Source organism: Eleutherodactylus coqui, chromosome 3 (genome assembly GCF_035609145.1).
Source record: "Eleutherodactylus coqui strain aEleCoq1 chromosome 3, aEleCoq1.hap1, whole genome shotgun sequence".
NCBI classification, from domain to species: Eukaryota; Metazoa; Chordata; class Amphibia; order Anura; family Eleutherodactylidae; genus Eleutherodactylus; species Eleutherodactylus coqui.
The window spans coordinates 302,191,047-302,208,597 of NC_089839.1; the positions used below are offsets into that span (position 1 = coordinate 302,191,047).

A 17,551-nucleotide genomic window follows, 5' to 3' on the forward strand; every position below is an offset into this window, starting at 1 on the left:
AGGAGCTAACACCTTTTTGCTTAGCGTCGCCTCCTAGGGCAGTGGCTATATCCCATGGTCTTGGTTGTGGCCCCCAATGAACGTGACGAGAAAGAGATTTTACTGTAAGTTATACCAAAAATATCTGTTTTTCTCTATTGATGACTGACAGATCATCAGTAGATGAGCAGCGGGGACCCGCTGCTTGGATCTCTGCTGATCAGCTGATTCCCGAGGCTGCTGTCACTGCAGTCAGTGCGGGAAACACAATGAGCTGACCGAAGCACGGGGGCCCAGGTTGGTACTGTAGCACAGCTCCCATTGAGTTCAGTGGAAGCTGCATCATCAATACCATGTTTCCCCCGAAAATAAGATAGTGTCTTATATTAATTTTTGTTCAAAAAGGTTTAACTTTTTTACATGTATAGCTGCCTGGACACTATTTAAATTGCCTTTTTTAATTAACTGTTAGCAGGGCTTAATTTTGGAGTAGGGCTTATATTTCAAGCATCCTCAAAAAGCCTGAAAAATCATTTTGCATCCTCAAAAATTCTGGGAAATCATACTATGTCTTATTTTCAGGGAATGTCTTATTTTCAGGGAAACAGGGTAGAATAAATAAATAAACTCATGAATACCGTTTTAAGCAGCACGGGTGCAGTCCAGTGTCCAGGATTTAGGGCAAAAATCCCAAACACCAATAATCTGAGTGCACTACCACGTTTTGTGTCAGATACATTTCTATTGTAATAACATCATATTTTGTGACTTGCAGGGCGTCTCCTTCACCACTGTACCGCGGAAGTATTTCAATGAAACAAAAGGCCTGGAATACATAGAACAATTATGTGTCCCAGAATTCAGCACAGTATTAATGGAAACGAAGTCTAAGTAGGTATTATTACATTGCCTTTTAAATGAGGTTTTGAAAGACCCCCGTTCACATGAGCAATAATCTGCGTCACAACTTGGATGTCAATGAAAACCCACATCAGAAATAAGCAGATAATTAAATTAAAATTAGGATTACAGGTTGTCACCCATCGTCCAGACCAAAAAATAAGACAGTGTGCCCTTTTAGGGCAAAAATTAATGTAACACAGCTTTGCTGGAGGCAAGGTATTCAAAGCCCTGTCACCAGCAGAAGCTGAGATAGGAGATGGGGAGGACTCAGCAGTTTGCCGCAGCACCGCCAGAGACCATCAGGACGCCACAGACCAGGTGAGTATTGATTTTTTTCTTTGGAGGGGGCATATTAAACTAGGTCTTATTTTCAGGGGATGCCTTATATCTCAATCCTCCCATGAAAACCCAGTAGGTCTTACTATCAGGGTAGGACTATCAGGGAAACACGGTATGCTACATTATCTAAAGTGATCAATAACAATGAATCAATAACAAAGATAGATGTAGCATTGCGTATTGTAACCTTTTTCTTGCAGGTACTATTGTCTGGCAGCAGTTGCAGCTTTGGTGAAATATGTGGAGTTTATTCAGAATATAGTTTTTGCTCCAAAATCGCTGAAGATTCGATTTCAAGGGAGTGAACAGACAGCGATGATCGATTCTGCGTCTGCTCAGAACCTGGAACTCCTGGTGAACAACAGAGATTCCAGGTGGGACCACAGCTGGTAAAACATGAAAATGACATGACTTATATGTTACACTGTGTCAGAGTGTAAAGGAACAGGAAACATTGCCAAGAGGAATGGTAACATCCAGTTGTCTATTCATTCATAAATTTCCAGGAGGAATAACAGAGGGTCAGCAAAATACAGAGTTTAAAGAAAAAGTCCTCCAAGAAATACCGTATCTCCTGACATATAATATATTACAATATATTTTGATTAGGCCAGTTTAGTATGAACGTATTGTAACACACATCAATAATATGGATCTACAATATGGACATGTTATATTGAAGGTGAAAATGCATCCATACTTCATCAGTATTTAATCCAAATAGAAAATAATACTAATGAATGCAAATATAGATCGAATACTGATGCAGTACGGATACAACCATCTTTTAATCACTTTCCATAGACTAGAATAGGAATATTTTTCATAAAAAGAGAAAAAAAGTAGTGCATGCTACTTTAAAACACAGCTGTGAAGCACCCATGTAAATGGATTAATAGACTTACATCAGCTCTGTATTATGGTCTGCAAAACATGGACTAAAAATACGGGGGCATGGGCAACTCTCTGGCGTGTATGGGGTCAACTCAGTTTCCTCTGACAGATGATGTTGAGGAAAAGAGGGATCAGGAATGTTTAATTTCAACACCTGATACCTTTGTTCCCCAAGAGATAAGCCACCTCCAGAGCTGTCTGGCTGCGGCTTACCTCCCTAAACAAATGAGTGTGTATGGGGGAGACAGTGAAACCAATTGTTAGACGAACGATCATAAACCTGGTGACAGATTCCCTTTAACTACAAGTTATGGTACAAGAAGACGTCGGACTGTATCTCATAGTGACTATATACAGAAGTAACTATTAAAAAAACTTGTATAACTATTACAAATATCTGAAGTTTCCTTCTCTAAATGAAGAGGTGATTTCCTAAGTCACTTATATCCATTTTCTGAAGAAATTGAGACCAGTGGTTATGTACTTCTCATGACACCTACTGTATCGTTAGCAACATCTTATAGCCAAAGTCACTGAAATACCTATAAAACATTCACTCCAAAAATCTTGTTTTGTTCCAAAGTGTCCAAAGTCACACAACAAAAATCCTGTTTTGTGGAAAACCGCATTTCATTGATGCAAGTCACTTAGGGATTTATTTATTCAAATTGTTGAGGCATGTAGAGCCCTAGGGCAACTCATATAGCCATCATATTCGAACCAAGAGGCTACGGTCAGGACCTCCAACAGTATTGGGAAAGGCGTACGCCAAGGCTGTATCTTATCCCTTGCATTGTTCAACCTGTATGCAGAGGCGATCTTTAGAAAATGCAATTTAAGGCCCATTTAGATGGGACGAATGTCAGGCAAACGATGCCCGACACACGCCCCCGCATACACTCGCTTCCGTGCTGTTGCATGGGAGCGAGTATCGTGTGCACGCTCACAGAGCGGCCAGCAGGGGGCTAGGGAGGTTGCAGGAGATTTCTCTCCTCGCGCTCCCCCGCCCATCTCCGTTGACTTAACATAGCGGCCGTTCAATACTGAATGGCTGCTATTTTTGCACTGAACAATCATTGTTCAGCTCATCATCCATCATTTATGCAGCATAAACGATGGACGATGAGCTGAACGATTATCATTCAGTGTAAATAGCAGCCATTCAGTATTGAACAGCCGCTATGTTAAGTCAATGGAGATGGGCGGGGGAGCGCAAGGAGAGAAATCTCTCCAGCCGCCCCGCTGTAAGCCAGCGATACTAGCTCACGTGCAACAACAACGAGTATGTGCGGGGACGAGTGTCGGACATAGTTTGCCCGACATTCGTCCTTTCTAAATGGACCTTTAGACAAATTCAACGTCGGAGTCAAGATCGGAGGAAGAAACGTCAACAATCTCAGATCTGCAGATGATACAACCTTGTTGGCAGAAAGTCAAGAAGATCTTGAACAACTGATACTAAAAGTTAAAGAAGGAACTGTAAAAGCTTCCAATAGTTGAATATCAAGGAAACTAAGATCATGACCAGAGCCGGTGAGGAATAGGAAAAATAAAAATTAACGATGAAGAAATCGAAGCAGTTCAAGACTTCATCTACCTCGGATCGAAAATCGACCCCAATGGAGAATTAAGACTCAAAATAAAACGATCAGTCGTGCTAAGATGCAGTGCAATGTTAAGTATGGGTAAGAACTGAAAAAACAAAGACATATGCATTGCATCAAATGCCGGATAGTCAATAATCATCTTCCTAATCACAATTTACGAGTGCGAAAGTTGGACACTGAAAAAAATGGACCGGAGGAAGATTGATGCCTTCGAACTTTAATACTGGAGGAAACTCCTACAAACTCCTTGGACCACCAAGATCACCAACAAAACAGTCCTAGACCGCACCAAACCAAAGTTTTCAGTGGAGAGCAAAACTTTGGCCGCATAATGCGAGATACTTCATTAGAAACCTTGATAATACTTGCAGGAGTCAGTCACAAAAGATCATTTGGCCACCTAAGAATGCGCTGGTTGATACTATCAAAGCCGACCCCAACATGCAAATGATCGAACTGAAAGAAGCCGTACAACGCAGAACCACGTGGAGAGAGCTGATCCATAAAGTGTCCGAGAGTTGGCTCCGACTACACGGATGAAGATAGAATGTGATCCTTGCTTGTGAGTCCACATATATATCTATGTACTTATTGATCAGTGCATTCACTTTTCAGAAATAATCACACCCTTTTCGGGGTCCTAAATAACACTAAAACTCCTGGGGGAAGCCGAAGACTCAGAGCAAATATCTTGGAGCCTCTAATTGATCTGGACACCATCAGCACAAGACTGGATTGCATCCAAGAGTTACTGGAAGATGAGGAACTGTTCTTCAGTCTGCAGTCAGGTATATCATTTCTTTATAAAAATATTTTTGCTATAAGTTTTGCCCATAGAATGAAATGTGTAAGGTATGGATACTTTGCCAGGTGGGTTAAGATTTGGGATGCTGTTAGCCTTAAAGCCATTGACGAAGATTTGCTGATCTCAGGTACGTTGTTGGATTTTTCAGTGTAGTTTGCACCATTTTCCTAAAGCCGTATTTTCATGGTCAGCACACAGACACATTATAGGCTATTCACATGCATAATTTTTCTCAGACTGATGGTCCACATAAAAATTCATGGTATGTCCCATCAGTTTCCATGAATGAGAATAGAACATGCAATGTCCAGGAATGTGCAGTGTCTATGAATATCAGACAGCACACAAATGGGTGACCATTTGCTGTGCGATGCAAGTTGCGCCTGAGTTTCTTGGGCTCAACTCACATTATGACCGTGTGCCATTGGCCATAACAAGATGTTGACCTGGTGAATATGAAAGATGCTACTGCACACTGACAAGTTGTACCTCTGTTGGAGAGACTTCATAAATCATTTGTACTTGGCATGATTGGAAAGTTATGTCCATCTCCATTCGGCAGTGGACTTCCTAAATATATTGAAGTGAATAGGCACCATTTTTAATAAACGCAAACATAGCAGAAATTAAATCTCATTCCCACTGTGTCTTTTGAAGGCGGACATAGCATTATCTCCTAATTGTGCTGTTCTTATAGTCCTTATATACGGGACCAGTTGTTGGACTAAAGCCCGACCGCTCGTCCCAGTGATGCTTGCTCCTGTGCTATTAGACACAGGGGTAAGTATCATTGGCATCGCTCATAGCGCTGCCGGCATGGAGGCTCAGCGGGCCATAGTTTCTCCCCCTCCAACCTCCATTCACAGTAAGCAGACAGACTCTCAAAAGTGAACGACTGCTGTTTACACAGAACGGCACGTAGTTCAGTCTTCTGCATGATTATCCTTTGGTTTCTTGTAGGTGCAGGAATCTGAACGACTCTGAACACTAATTGTCCCGTGTAAAAGGGTCATTAGTTGTACCTGTGCCATCAGAGTTACCTCTAATCCTGGCCATTAAACCCCTTAGATGCCGTGGCCAATAGAGACCGCAGCATGTGTGGAGCTTGATAGAGAGGGCTGACGTTGTGACATGATCAGAGTGAGCCCTTGGACAACCCCTTTAACAAGTTGTATAGTGTTAGTCAGTACTTAACATTACAGGTACAAAGCTATGTCATTAAACTGTCCCTCCAGGTGTACCCCTCCCACCTAATCTAATGAATAGGTCCCATGCACAATACTCACTATGTGTCAGATGGTTCCCTTGGCAAATGTGCCACCCAGGGTGCAATTGTGTGTCTCAGCAACGTCTGATCGGCGAGACACATTCTATGCCTGGAGCGACACATTACATGTGAGGACACAAATGCCTCAGACTGCACTGTGCACAATGACAGCGACACGTACTTCACTGCTACCGGAGGCACAACCATTATTATTCTTCAGTGGAGATACAGTCACATTGTGAATGTGTTTACTCTTGGGATAATTGGTGCACAAACCGTTTTGATCATGCCTCAGTTATTCCAGGTTCACTTAGTTTTGTAGAGAATAGAAAATCAGGGCCTATTCAGATGACCGTATATGGGCCGCGTATTCACTCCAGCTGATATACGGCATCCCTCTCTGCAGGGGGAGGAGGCTGGAAGAGCCGGGAGCAGTGCTGTGAGCTCCCGCCCCTCTGCACTATTTTCAATGAGGGGAGGCTGGACAGGGGCAGGGAACTTAGCCCCACCCCATCCCACCTCTCATTGCAAATAGTGCAGAGGGGCGGAGAGGGGGTACAGAGGAGGTGGGAGCTCAGAGCATTGCTCCCGGCTCTTCCAGCCTCCTCCCCCTGCAAAGAGAGACTCCATCTATCGGCCGACATGAACACTCGGCCCATATACGGTCATCTGAAACAGCCCTCAAGGTATGTTCACACAGTTCAGAAATGCTGCAGATCTTCCCCACTGGTTAGCTGCAGAGGATCCATGGCAGATAATCCTCAGCATGTGAACTTACCCTTACTGAAGTAGCAGAGCAGCTTTATGTAACCGGAAATACTCACAAAGTAACAGTTTTACCGTTCCAAATGAGGATAATTTCAATAACTTCAGTCATTGCAACATTTTTAAGAATATCTAAATATTCTTTAACAATATACATAATTTTATTTTTATCTAGTTCTTCCGAAGTTTTTGGACACAGAACAGCTTCTTTCTAACCTCATACAGATTCCAAAGCAGGACACGGTATGTATATAGATGAGCTGTATGGTGCTATCTACCACAACTGGAGGGATGCTATGGTTAGGGAAATGCCTTGGGACTTGAGGCCCATTTACACCAGCAGATGATCGCTCAAAGGACAGTTTAAGTGACCGCTTTGAGCGATCATTTTGCATAAACTTTAAGTAGCTGCTTAAGTACCAATTAGGTATGCAAATAAAGCCTTCTCTGAATGCAGTTAATAGCTTGAGCTGAATTTAATGATCAGCTAGCAGTGCCCGTAAAGCACGCGATGGGCGCACATTTACACGCACCGATTATCGCTTAATACGATCGCCGATTAGCAATTTTTTAATTTTTTTTTCTAGCGATCATCAGCTGGTGTAAATGGGCCTTTAGCAAGGGCACCACACTGAATTTTGTCTCTCATGCATGAAATCTCATCATTAGGCTAGGTGCACACGTGCCATGTGTGCGAGTTGTACTCAAGCGACTCGGGCACTACTCGCATCTGAAAGCGCACGGATGCCTGTCCGCTTACGATTCTCCGCTCGTGGTCAGGGAGGCGGCGCTTTCCACAGTAATGTTATGGAAAGCTTCAGACGGCGTGATTCGCTGAAATCACTGCCGTGGACAGGGGGCCTTACTGTAATATGTGCGTGGCTTTATTTTGCTGCAACTTACAGGTGGAGGTTTTAATAGTTAACCATTAGTGTCAGGTTAACTACTACCTTCCTGAAAGGTAACACTTTGTTTACCTCAAGTCGTTTTACCTGCTAGTCGAGAGGCTGCTTGTGCGCTCACTTGCTTTCAGTATGGATTGCCATGTACTGTATGTTCATTTACCTGGAAGCTCCTCGTTCCATGTAAGAGAATTGGCAGCTCCATCATCACTTACCACTTATGGGTAATTGTTTCTCACAATACATGTGATTGGAGGAATTTCATTTGCGAAATCTGAACCACCATTCTGCAACTAAGTACGGTACAATGTTAGTGGGTGGGGTTCTAACAAATCTCATTTCCTAATAGTGGAAAAACCATTGTATGGATTTGAGCTATGTTATGGACTTTCAAATCTCCATCAGTGTAATGAGTTAACCCTTTCCAATCCAATTTGTATCCTGGTTTTCCTAGGGGGCTTACTCTTTTTCTGCTGTTATAGAACGGCGCTATATGCTGGCTAAAGCCAGTACTGCATGAGGTGACACGTTGGATAGGCTCCGGCAGCAGAGAGGCTGGCAATATACAGTAAGAGAACCCCGACGGACGTCTTCCAACATCGGAGCTGTACAGCCTTAAATCATAATGTCTGAAGACGTCAGACAGTGGATTGGAAAGGGTTAAATGTCATTTCAGATTTTAGTGCAGAACTTTTAGTGCGGATTCACAGCGGACATTCTGTGCTGTGTGCAGTTAGCCTAAAAGAACTCGTAAACTGGCAATATGCTCCGAAACACCATAAATTGCATTCTTAGGCCGGTTTCAGAAGAGCATATTGTAACATCTGTAATACGGATGTGATTGTTCTCAGTAAGAGAAACCAAGTCATCTTAAAGATGTGAGACCTTTTACTGGCTAACAAATACATGTTATCATATCTACAAGATGACTTGGTTTCTCTTGCTGGAAAAATCAGATTTTGCTCTACTGGTGACACTGTGCTAACTTTTTTTTCATAATACGGATGTGTTACAGATGATATTACACGGCTTCATGTGTATTAATCCTCTTTATTGATGTTTCTTTAACCCCTTAGTGACAGCCCAATAGTCTTTTTTACGTCTTGCCATTGCAGGACGTGTATGGAGGGAGATAGCGCCGCTATCTCCTTCCATACAGTGCGGGCATCAGCTGTTTATTACAGCCAACACCCGCAGGCAATAGCTGCAATCGACCGCACAGCCGATCGCGGCTATTAACCCTTTAAATGCGGCTGTCAATTTTGACAGCCGCATTTAAATCCCCCGAGCGATGAGCTTTTACACAACTATGTCGACAGAAAAATAAAAAGGTTATTGTGCGCAGAAAATGGAGACAGCAAATGATTTTAAAAAATTAAATATCTTTAAAAAAATACAAGTAGTACAGCCAAAAAAACTTTGTAAGTTTGGTATTGCAGTAATCGTACTGACCCATAGAATAAAGTTATCAGGTCATTTTTGTTGCAGTTAGTGCGCCGTGGAAACAAGACGCACCGAGAGATGGTGGAATGTGGTTTTTTTTCCATTTCTCTCCACTTTTTTAGAAATTTTTTAAAAGTTTTTCAGTACATTATATGGTACATTAAATAGCTCCATTCAAAAATACAACTCGTCCCGCAAAAAACAACAAGCCCCCATACAGCGACGGCGATGGATAAATGAAGGAGTTATGATTTTTTAAAAGGGAGGAGGAAAAAACGAAAATAGAAAAAAAAGCAAAAAAGCTCCGTCACTAAAGGGTTAAAACAGAGACATGACAAACTCCAAAGTGCCTGACATGCTTCACAGCTACCAACTTTGCAGCTGAAACGCGTCTGGCACTTTGGAGTTTGTCATGTCTCTGTTTTAAAGAAACGTCAATAAAGAGGATTACTTTACATGGAGTCGATGTCCACGCTAAAGATTTTTTTTTTACACGTTGCTTGCCCTGTTGAAGCTGGAGGCTTAAGGCCTTGTTAAGACAAGTGTGCATTTGCGCGCACAAATCCACGCATCCATGGATGTGCCAAAACGCAGGTGAATGCAGGTCAGTGCCCATTGCTTTCAATGGGGACACCGCTGCTGCCGGTGGCCCCATTGAAAGCAATGGGCTCACGGCAACCCCTGCAGTGATTTGGGGGAAAGGGCTTTAAATACAATTCCTGAAAATCATCCCTGGCTTGTGTAAAAAATAAAAAAATATATATACTCACCTCACCGCTACTGTTGGGCTCAGGCGCGTCTAGCCACTTGGTCCCCCTGCACTGCTCTGAAGCTCTTTCAGCAGGCAGGAATTTAAAATCCCCGGGTGCTGAAAGAACTTCACTACACTGTCGGGGACCAAGCAAAGAAAAGGCGCCAAGCCCCGACAGCGGCGGAGATGTGAGATCATCAGAGATGATTCTTAGGGAAGGGCTTATATTTAAAGCAGTATGTTCACCCATTATACATCTGCACCAAAATTTGCATCAAAATCAAATTGTTTTTGTGTGGATCTGCAGTATAAATGGACACACTCTGGAATTAAAATCCCAACTGCGGGTTAATTCTGCTGTAGATTTCATTAAGATATTATGTTAAAATCTCAACCATGTGGCTGGTACTGTAAATACTGCGGATTCTCCATGTGGAACATACCCTTAGGGCTTAATCACACGGGCACCTCCGGGCCACGATTCACCCGTCTTCCTGCACGAAGAAGACGGCTGCACCTGCAGTGTGGACGACTCTCCGCAGCGCCGGAAGAAAACACATGACGGACAATAGAGCCGGTCGTGTGTTCTTTCTGCCGGCGGTGCTGAGAATTGTCCGTACCTGCAGTGCCGCCGTCTTATCCTGCAGGAAGACGAACGCATCGATGCCCGGATGCGCCCATGTGACCAAGCCCTTCGTGTTTCCATTATATAAAATGATGGCATATTTCTAGTATAGGTCATCACTTTATGATCAGTAAGGGCCTAAAAAGTTGGAACCCCACCGATCATGTGATGGTATATCCCAGCAGTAGAAGCAAAATTCTGTACTTGCAGTAGTTTCTATTGTATGCACCATGTTTCCTTTGGCAATATGAGGGTTTATGTGTACTAACTCTTCTCAGGCCGCTTCACACATACCTTGTAGTTTGCATTTATAATGGACACCACACTGCAAAACCAGATCTGTTGCATGATGGCTATCACTGGCTCCTGCAGTTGACTTCCATTGGGGTCTGTCAGGTTCCAATATGCTTTCGGTCTTTTTGACAGGACTGCCAATGGAGGCTTTGATTGGAGATGGGACTCCCTGACAGCAGCATGCTCATAGCCTTATTGTTATTTCCCTTCTTATAATTGGGTCGTCTTTGCTTTGACGTACCTCTATAGATTGTAATAACGACTCCGCTGATGCTCTTTAATTGAGCTGACATAATTATTTACTGTATTTAACAGGAAAAAGCCGCAGATACCAAGATAACCTATTTAATTTCACTCAAGCATACTCTTGAACTTGTGGAGCCTTTAAAGGTAATGTTTTCATTGTCCTTAACTGCATTTGTAACACTTTTACCAAAATGTAAACCGGCCATACACATTAGATCAAATTTGGCAGAAGCCATTGATTTCTACCAGATTGAACTAAGTCGAACATGAATAGCAGTAAGAGTGTCAAAGAGAGAAGGATCGGGCTTGTTGAATTTTAAGATGCCCCATCCATTGCCAGAGGTGTCTGACTGACTTCTTCCCCTCTTTCCACTAAAAAAAACATTGATGCTCAGCTGAACATAGGGAAGTCCGGGTGGGCAGCTGTCTCATATAATTGGCCAGCTTTAGTGTAAAACTGGTCCCACACATTAGATGAATATCGTCCGAATCAGCCGATTTTGGCATGATCGACGAACCATTAATGTGTTTGCAGCCTTCCAAGTTTTGCCTGATAGCTGATGTTGGGGAGATAAAAAATCAGCAGTTGGATTTCAGCTTACTTGAAATCCTTTTGTTCTTGGAGTGATAAGCCGCCTCTAAACTGGGTTCCCACGGGATGGAAATCTCTCGCGACTTGGCCACACTGAAAAGCCGTGATATTTCTGCAGTAGAGCTGCAGCTTCAAAACCCACGGTATTTCACTGCGGGTTTTGGAGCGGTTCAGCCGCCGACATTCCGTTGCGGCTTTCTCTTCCAATAGAGAACAGTGAAGCCGCAACAAAAAAAAAAAATGACATGCTGCAGCTGTCAATTCCACGCCGCATTACCGGGACAGATTGGCCGCCCCTTGTGGACGAGGTTTTTGCTAAATCTCGTCTACATGGCTGGCTAATCCCGGAATTAGGAGCCGCGGGTGGATTTGCCACACAGAAATTCTGCACGGAATTTCCGCTGCAAATCCGTCCTGTGTGAACCTGGCCCTTGAGTTGTATAGGAGGTCAGGAGAGATAGATGCCAACCAAACCAAGCTCTGGCTGAGAGTTATCTAAAGCATATGGGTACTTTTAGATGAGACGAGTGAGTGAGGTTACCGCTAGCTCATTCAGTCTTTCATATTCACTGTATAAACGAATTAAGAGGGACTGAACAGTTTTGTTTGCAGTGAACGAGCCAGCGCTGATTTTTATGCCGTCGAAAAGCGAACATTTTTTTTGAATGATCATTTTCATTCCATCTAAAAGCACCTTAAGGCCGGTCTTGGCTGGAACGGGATTATTAATTTAATAGCTCATGATATACTGGATAAAACTAATGCCGATCGTCATTTATTCAGCATTTATTATCTAATGTACGGTCATTTTATTTTTATATGTTATAGGCTGTACTGCAGAAATGCAAAACCCCCCTACTGCAGGCGTACTATTCATCAGTAGATGATACCAGGTAAGTGGCACTCACAGGAATTCCCAGATTAGCTCTATAAGATTGTCCGCTATAGCCATACTATAGTAACATGCCGTATACAGACACAACAGGTTTATTACTGTAATGCATGAACACTGCTCTTTGTTCCATAACGAGACATTGATTGTACTGCGACTCACCCAGATAGATGGCACCGTGTAGCCCTGGCCTAAGGGGGATCAGCGGAATCTAACCTGGTTACGTATTATTGCAGGTTTGACATCATACTTGATAAGATTAAAACCGTTATTAATGAAGATATCCGCTACAGCAGAGGATGCCTCAACATGAGAACTCAGAAGTGTTACGCGGTAAAGCCAAATATAAATGAGTTCCTCGATATTGCCAGAAGGACTTATGCAGAAATTGTAGACGACATTGCTGGTATTGATCTCAGCCTGAGAACACTTTCTTCTTACTTTCCATTATTCTTTATGCTTTTTCTTGTCTCTGTTTCGGGACCCATTACATTATTATAACACCAGATTTCTTGCACATCTTTATGAATCTCTGGCGTTCACGGGGATCTGTCAGTATTCCTATTATGTCCTTTTGTAGTCAATACTTGTACTCCGCATGCGGTAATAAGTCTGGATGATGTTTTTTAGAACTCTACAATGTGATATTTTTCTACAGGATATCCAAAAAAATGTATACGCGCTACAGCATGAAAAATATCTACAAAAAAGCTTTATTACTAGATTTATACAGACATCACAGGATGGCTATAAGTCATGTTTGATTTCTGCAGTCACATTAGCATCCAGGCACTTCTGGTTTCGGCGAACTACTGCATGAACAACATTGGTTGTCTGCAGGGATTGTTCTGCACAACATTTCAGTTTCTTCACGTAGTACAGCGAGTACTTTGGTACAGTATACCGCATACTTTAGGGTTCCCCATGGGTAGAAGTCGAAGGGAGAGTTAAGTCAGGGGAACAAGGCGGGAATTCGACAGCACCTCTTCATCCTATGTGACGTCCTGGCAGAATGTCATCGAGAGAGGCTCGGAGGTTATGTGGTGGTGCGCCAGCTTACAGGAAGTAAAATTGCTCATCCACATAAAGTGTGTTAGTGTTTCTAATCTAAAATTATGTCGCCATTATTGCCGTACTTCACAGACTCTCAGACTTCCAATGTCACCCCAAAACGGTCTTGTGCTGCTTAAAAATCAAGTGTGCCTCCGCCTTTTATTTGATTTTCTGACGCCACATGCTGGCTTTAGAGACTACTGACCTCTATAGAGACAACTAGAGATGAGCGAGCATACTCGCTAAGGGCAATTACTCGATCGAGCATTGCCCTTAGCGAATACCTGCCCGCTCGGGAGCAAAGATTCGGCTGCCGGCGGAGGGGGAGAGCGGGGAGGAACGGAGGGGAGATCTCTCTCTCCCTCTCCCCCCCGCTCCCCCCTGCTCACTGCTGCAACTCACCTCTCACCCGCGCCGGAAGCCAAACCTTTTCTTCCGAGCGGGCAGGTACTCGCTAAGGACAATGCTGGATCGAGTAATTGTCCTTAGCGAGTATGCTCGCTCATCTCTAGAGACAACATAATACTACATATGGCTGCCATCATTTACTTTGCATTTTAATAAGGGCCTAGATGACCACCACTGAAGGGAGTATGCATTTTTTTAAGTCGCCCTGTATTTTTCCTCCTGGAAATGTACAGATAAATTTACATCTGGGCGTTATTATTTCCCTTGTCAAAGGTGTGTTACCCATTGCAGTCGCACTGTACAATCAGTGCCAGCAGTATCAAGAGTATGTAGTCACATTAAGGGCTCCTACCCACTTGCGTTTTTTTAAATGTGATTGTCAGTGGGACTTTCTAAAGTTAAAAACGCATCGCTAGTTTGTGCTTTGGGATTTTTGTGTGATGCGTTTTTAATAGTGATGAGCGACAATACTCGCTAAGGGCAATTGCTCGAGCAAGCATTGTCCTTAGCGAGTACCTCCCCGCTCGAGAGAAAAGGTTCGGCTGCCGGCGCGGGTGACAGGTGAGTTGCGGCAGTGAGCAGGGGGGAGAGAGAGATCTCCCCTCCGTTCCTCCCCGCTCTCCTCAGCCGCTCCCAGCCCGCTGCCGGCAGCCGAATCTTTGCTCCCGAGCGGGCAGGTACTCGCTAAGGGCAATGCTCGCTCATCTCTAGTTTTTAACATTAGAAAGTCCCATTGACAATCGTGTTTAAAAAAAACGCAAGTGTGTAGGAGCCCTTACTCTTTGACAAGGGGAATATTAACGCCCAGTTTTACAGTTATTCATACATTTCCAGGAGGAACAGCACAAGGGGACGTCCATCTGGGACATATTTTCCCCAGCAAAATCCATAACGAACCCACAGCAAAATTTGCATGTGTTACATGTGGATTCTACTGCAGAAGTGATGTGGACGTCACCCTATACATTGCAAAGTGTGAAATCCGCAGTATAAATTGCCATCCTAATTATGTCGTATCTGCATGTAGCTCTATACCATCCATTACAGCCTGCTCTGGGCTACCTATAATATCCTTATGGGAAATCATTTATGTGTTACTAGTCACACAGGTGATAGGACTTGTTTCTGGCACTACTTGTACGGTTTTATCTGTGTACAGGAATGATATCGCAGCTCTCTGATAAGCACAGTTTACCATTAAGGACCAGTTTCAGCACAACTCGAGGATTCTTCATTCAGATGAACATGGAAGGGAATGCACAACAAGCCGTCCCGGCAGAATTTATCAAGGTATATCTATTTATTTACACACTTAGGTACAATTGCAGCATCCTTGGCGCTTGTATTAGATTCAAGGTAGACTTGAGGACTAATGACGAGTAGGCAACAAGACGTTTCATTATTCAAAGGGAAAGAGTGACAGGGGGGCCGCCTTTAGTGAATCCCTGTGACACGATGAGGGCCCGTACCTAGTATGAGCAGATAGTCTGTTGACCATATTTCCTTTCATTAGTGCATACTTAGGTATGAGTATGAATGAGTAAAGGCCCAGTTACATGCAACGATGATCACTCAAAATGTGTTCAAATAAGCAAAAGTGAGCGATCATTGTTGCATGTAAGCGCAAAGCCATTGCGCACTATTCGCTCACTTGTCGTTTATTTTAGTTTCAGCCTGCAGAAAAATAGTCATTTGTTCGCTTGTTATTGGGTTTAAACGGCATTCGTTCAGTCATTCAGACCTTCAAACGACTTGAGGGGAGGGGTGATTGTTTGCCGTGCTAATCACGATGACTCATGCCGCTGTAGACAATGGCTTTATCTTCGCACTTTTTAAAAACCTCCCGCCTAGAGATTCTTCACATAAGCACACATAAACACGCTGTTTACAGAGCTAATGAGGGAAATGGCAAGGATTTCACATGATTCTCTTTACGTGTAAACGCTCAGCATTCGAAGGCCAAAAAGTCTTTTAAGTCGTTTGTTCAAACGACAATCGTTGCGTGTAAATGGGGCTTTAGAATCATCCACGGTATAAAACACATAAGTTGTTGGTTTGGGACACCTTGTTTTATTGATTTTTGATTGAGGATGAATAAAGCTGCCATTTTTAATATGGATCGAGCATCGGACCTGTTATCTGTGCATTTTCACGATTACACCTACCCCTGTGGTGGGAGTTCCTGCACACTGTCCGGATTGCATCTTCATCACTTACTTCTGCTGGTGGGGAGCTGAGCTTTTGGCATGAGGTTTGATTCTCTAACATGATCTGTGTGCTATTAGTAACCGGCTAATATAATGGCGTATACAGGTAGATATATACTGGTCTAGCGTAGTTAAAAAAATAATAATATCCGTGACGTAACATTGATGACCTGTTCTCAGGATATGTCAATAGTTCATTGGAGGCGTTCGCCGCTCGCCATGTCTGCCTATCAGCTGTTATCAGGCCAGCTATCAATGCGGAGGAGCAGGAAGCTGACAGCACATCATTCAATCCATAAGATACCTTTTGGCCGCTTGATGCATCTGGCAAATGCGGGATTTGGTTGCCTTCACTTCTTTTGTAGTGTTTCACTAAACACTCTCCAAACAGTAAGCGTATTGCAGGTCGTTCTGTAGGGGCGACTGGCGGACAATGAACTTAGATGACATTGCAATCAGACGACCCCTTTAATGTGTATCTACCGAAAACAATGGCACCTACATAAAGTACAACCGGAACCACAAAATACAAAGCCTCATACAGCTATAAGAAAGGAAAAGTACAGAAGTTCTGGCCGCAAGAATGCAGGGAAACATAATGAAAAAAATGCTTTGGACTTCAAGGGGTTAAAGCCGCGTTCGCATTAATCTCATGTTTCATTCCATTTGGTTTTTGGTGTTTTCAGAGCAAAAGTCGTCCAAACTGCGGCGCTTTTCTTGTTGCCAAAATAAAACCTGATCGATCCCTTTATCGGTCACTCGGGTTACCAGGAGCCATTGGAAAGCTCTTAAACATGAATCCACGTGACAGTAATATGAAGGACTCTGACGGCCTCATTCACGCATGATGGGTTTGTAGTGCTTTATGGCTGCTTAGGAGGTACAGTGAACCCGCAGTCATGAGAACGGGGGGACAAGGGACCCCCGTTCTTGGGATCTGACTTTTATAACCTATCCTGTGGGTAGATGATAAAAGTCAGTCATTGGTACGGTGTAACCCCTTTAATGAGTTACCTTGGTTCCAGCATAGCAACTACGCTCATATGAACTAACCTGAACCTGTATTGTACATCTGCAGATTTCTGTCTCTCTGTTATTACTGGTCCTGGCCACTAGATGGGGCCCCTCAATCTGATCACCTGTCTGAGACCCTGAAGGAGTTTCTGAGACGCCTGTTTTATTAAGGGGAGACTTGAGAGCGGCACAAAGTTCTTGACTTGTACTCTGGAGTTCAGTTTTGTCTGGCTAAACGCTGTAAAACGCCTCCATTGATCTTCAGTTTCGAGCGCTGTCTGTTCTATTTTCGGGGTTTAATTGTTTTTTAACGCAATGTGTCCCCATTGCGATCAGTAGGGAGCGTTTTAATGCTGTCAAAAACGCGGTAGAATGCTGTGTTGAATGCTGCATTTTATGCAGTAGCAACGCAGGCCAACGCTCACACTGAACGCTGCACAAAGCAGCTCTGTCTTAGTAGAAATGCAGCGTTTTTACGAACGTCTGTGTGAGGCCGCTCTCACACACGTTCACAAAACGCCACATTCGAAACCTCTGTGCTTTACCGTGATTTCACGCAGTTTTC

General features: G+C 43.4%; 1 protein-coding gene across 1 annotated transcript in view; it reads left to right on the forward strand.

Annotated features, from left to right (window-relative positions):
- MSH4 (mutS homolog 4) overlaps positions 1–17,551 on the forward strand; it is a 53,855-nt gene that overhangs the window by 15,094 nt on the left and 21,210 nt on the right. Inside the window, exons 5-12 of the mRNA XM_066595018.1 lie at positions 755–870; positions 1,422–1,595; positions 4,338–4,510; positions 6,735–6,802; positions 10,890–10,964; positions 12,241–12,305; positions 12,541–12,710; positions 14,925–15,055. Of these exons, the coding sequence (XP_066451115.1) occupies positions 755–870; positions 1,422–1,595; positions 4,338–4,510; positions 6,735–6,802; positions 10,890–10,964; positions 12,241–12,305; positions 12,541–12,710; positions 14,925–15,055 (972 nt within the window). The remainder of the gene's footprint in view (positions 1–754; positions 871–1,421; positions 1,596–4,337; positions 4,511–6,734; positions 6,803–10,889; positions 10,965–12,240; positions 12,306–12,540; positions 12,711–14,924; positions 15,056–17,551) is intronic.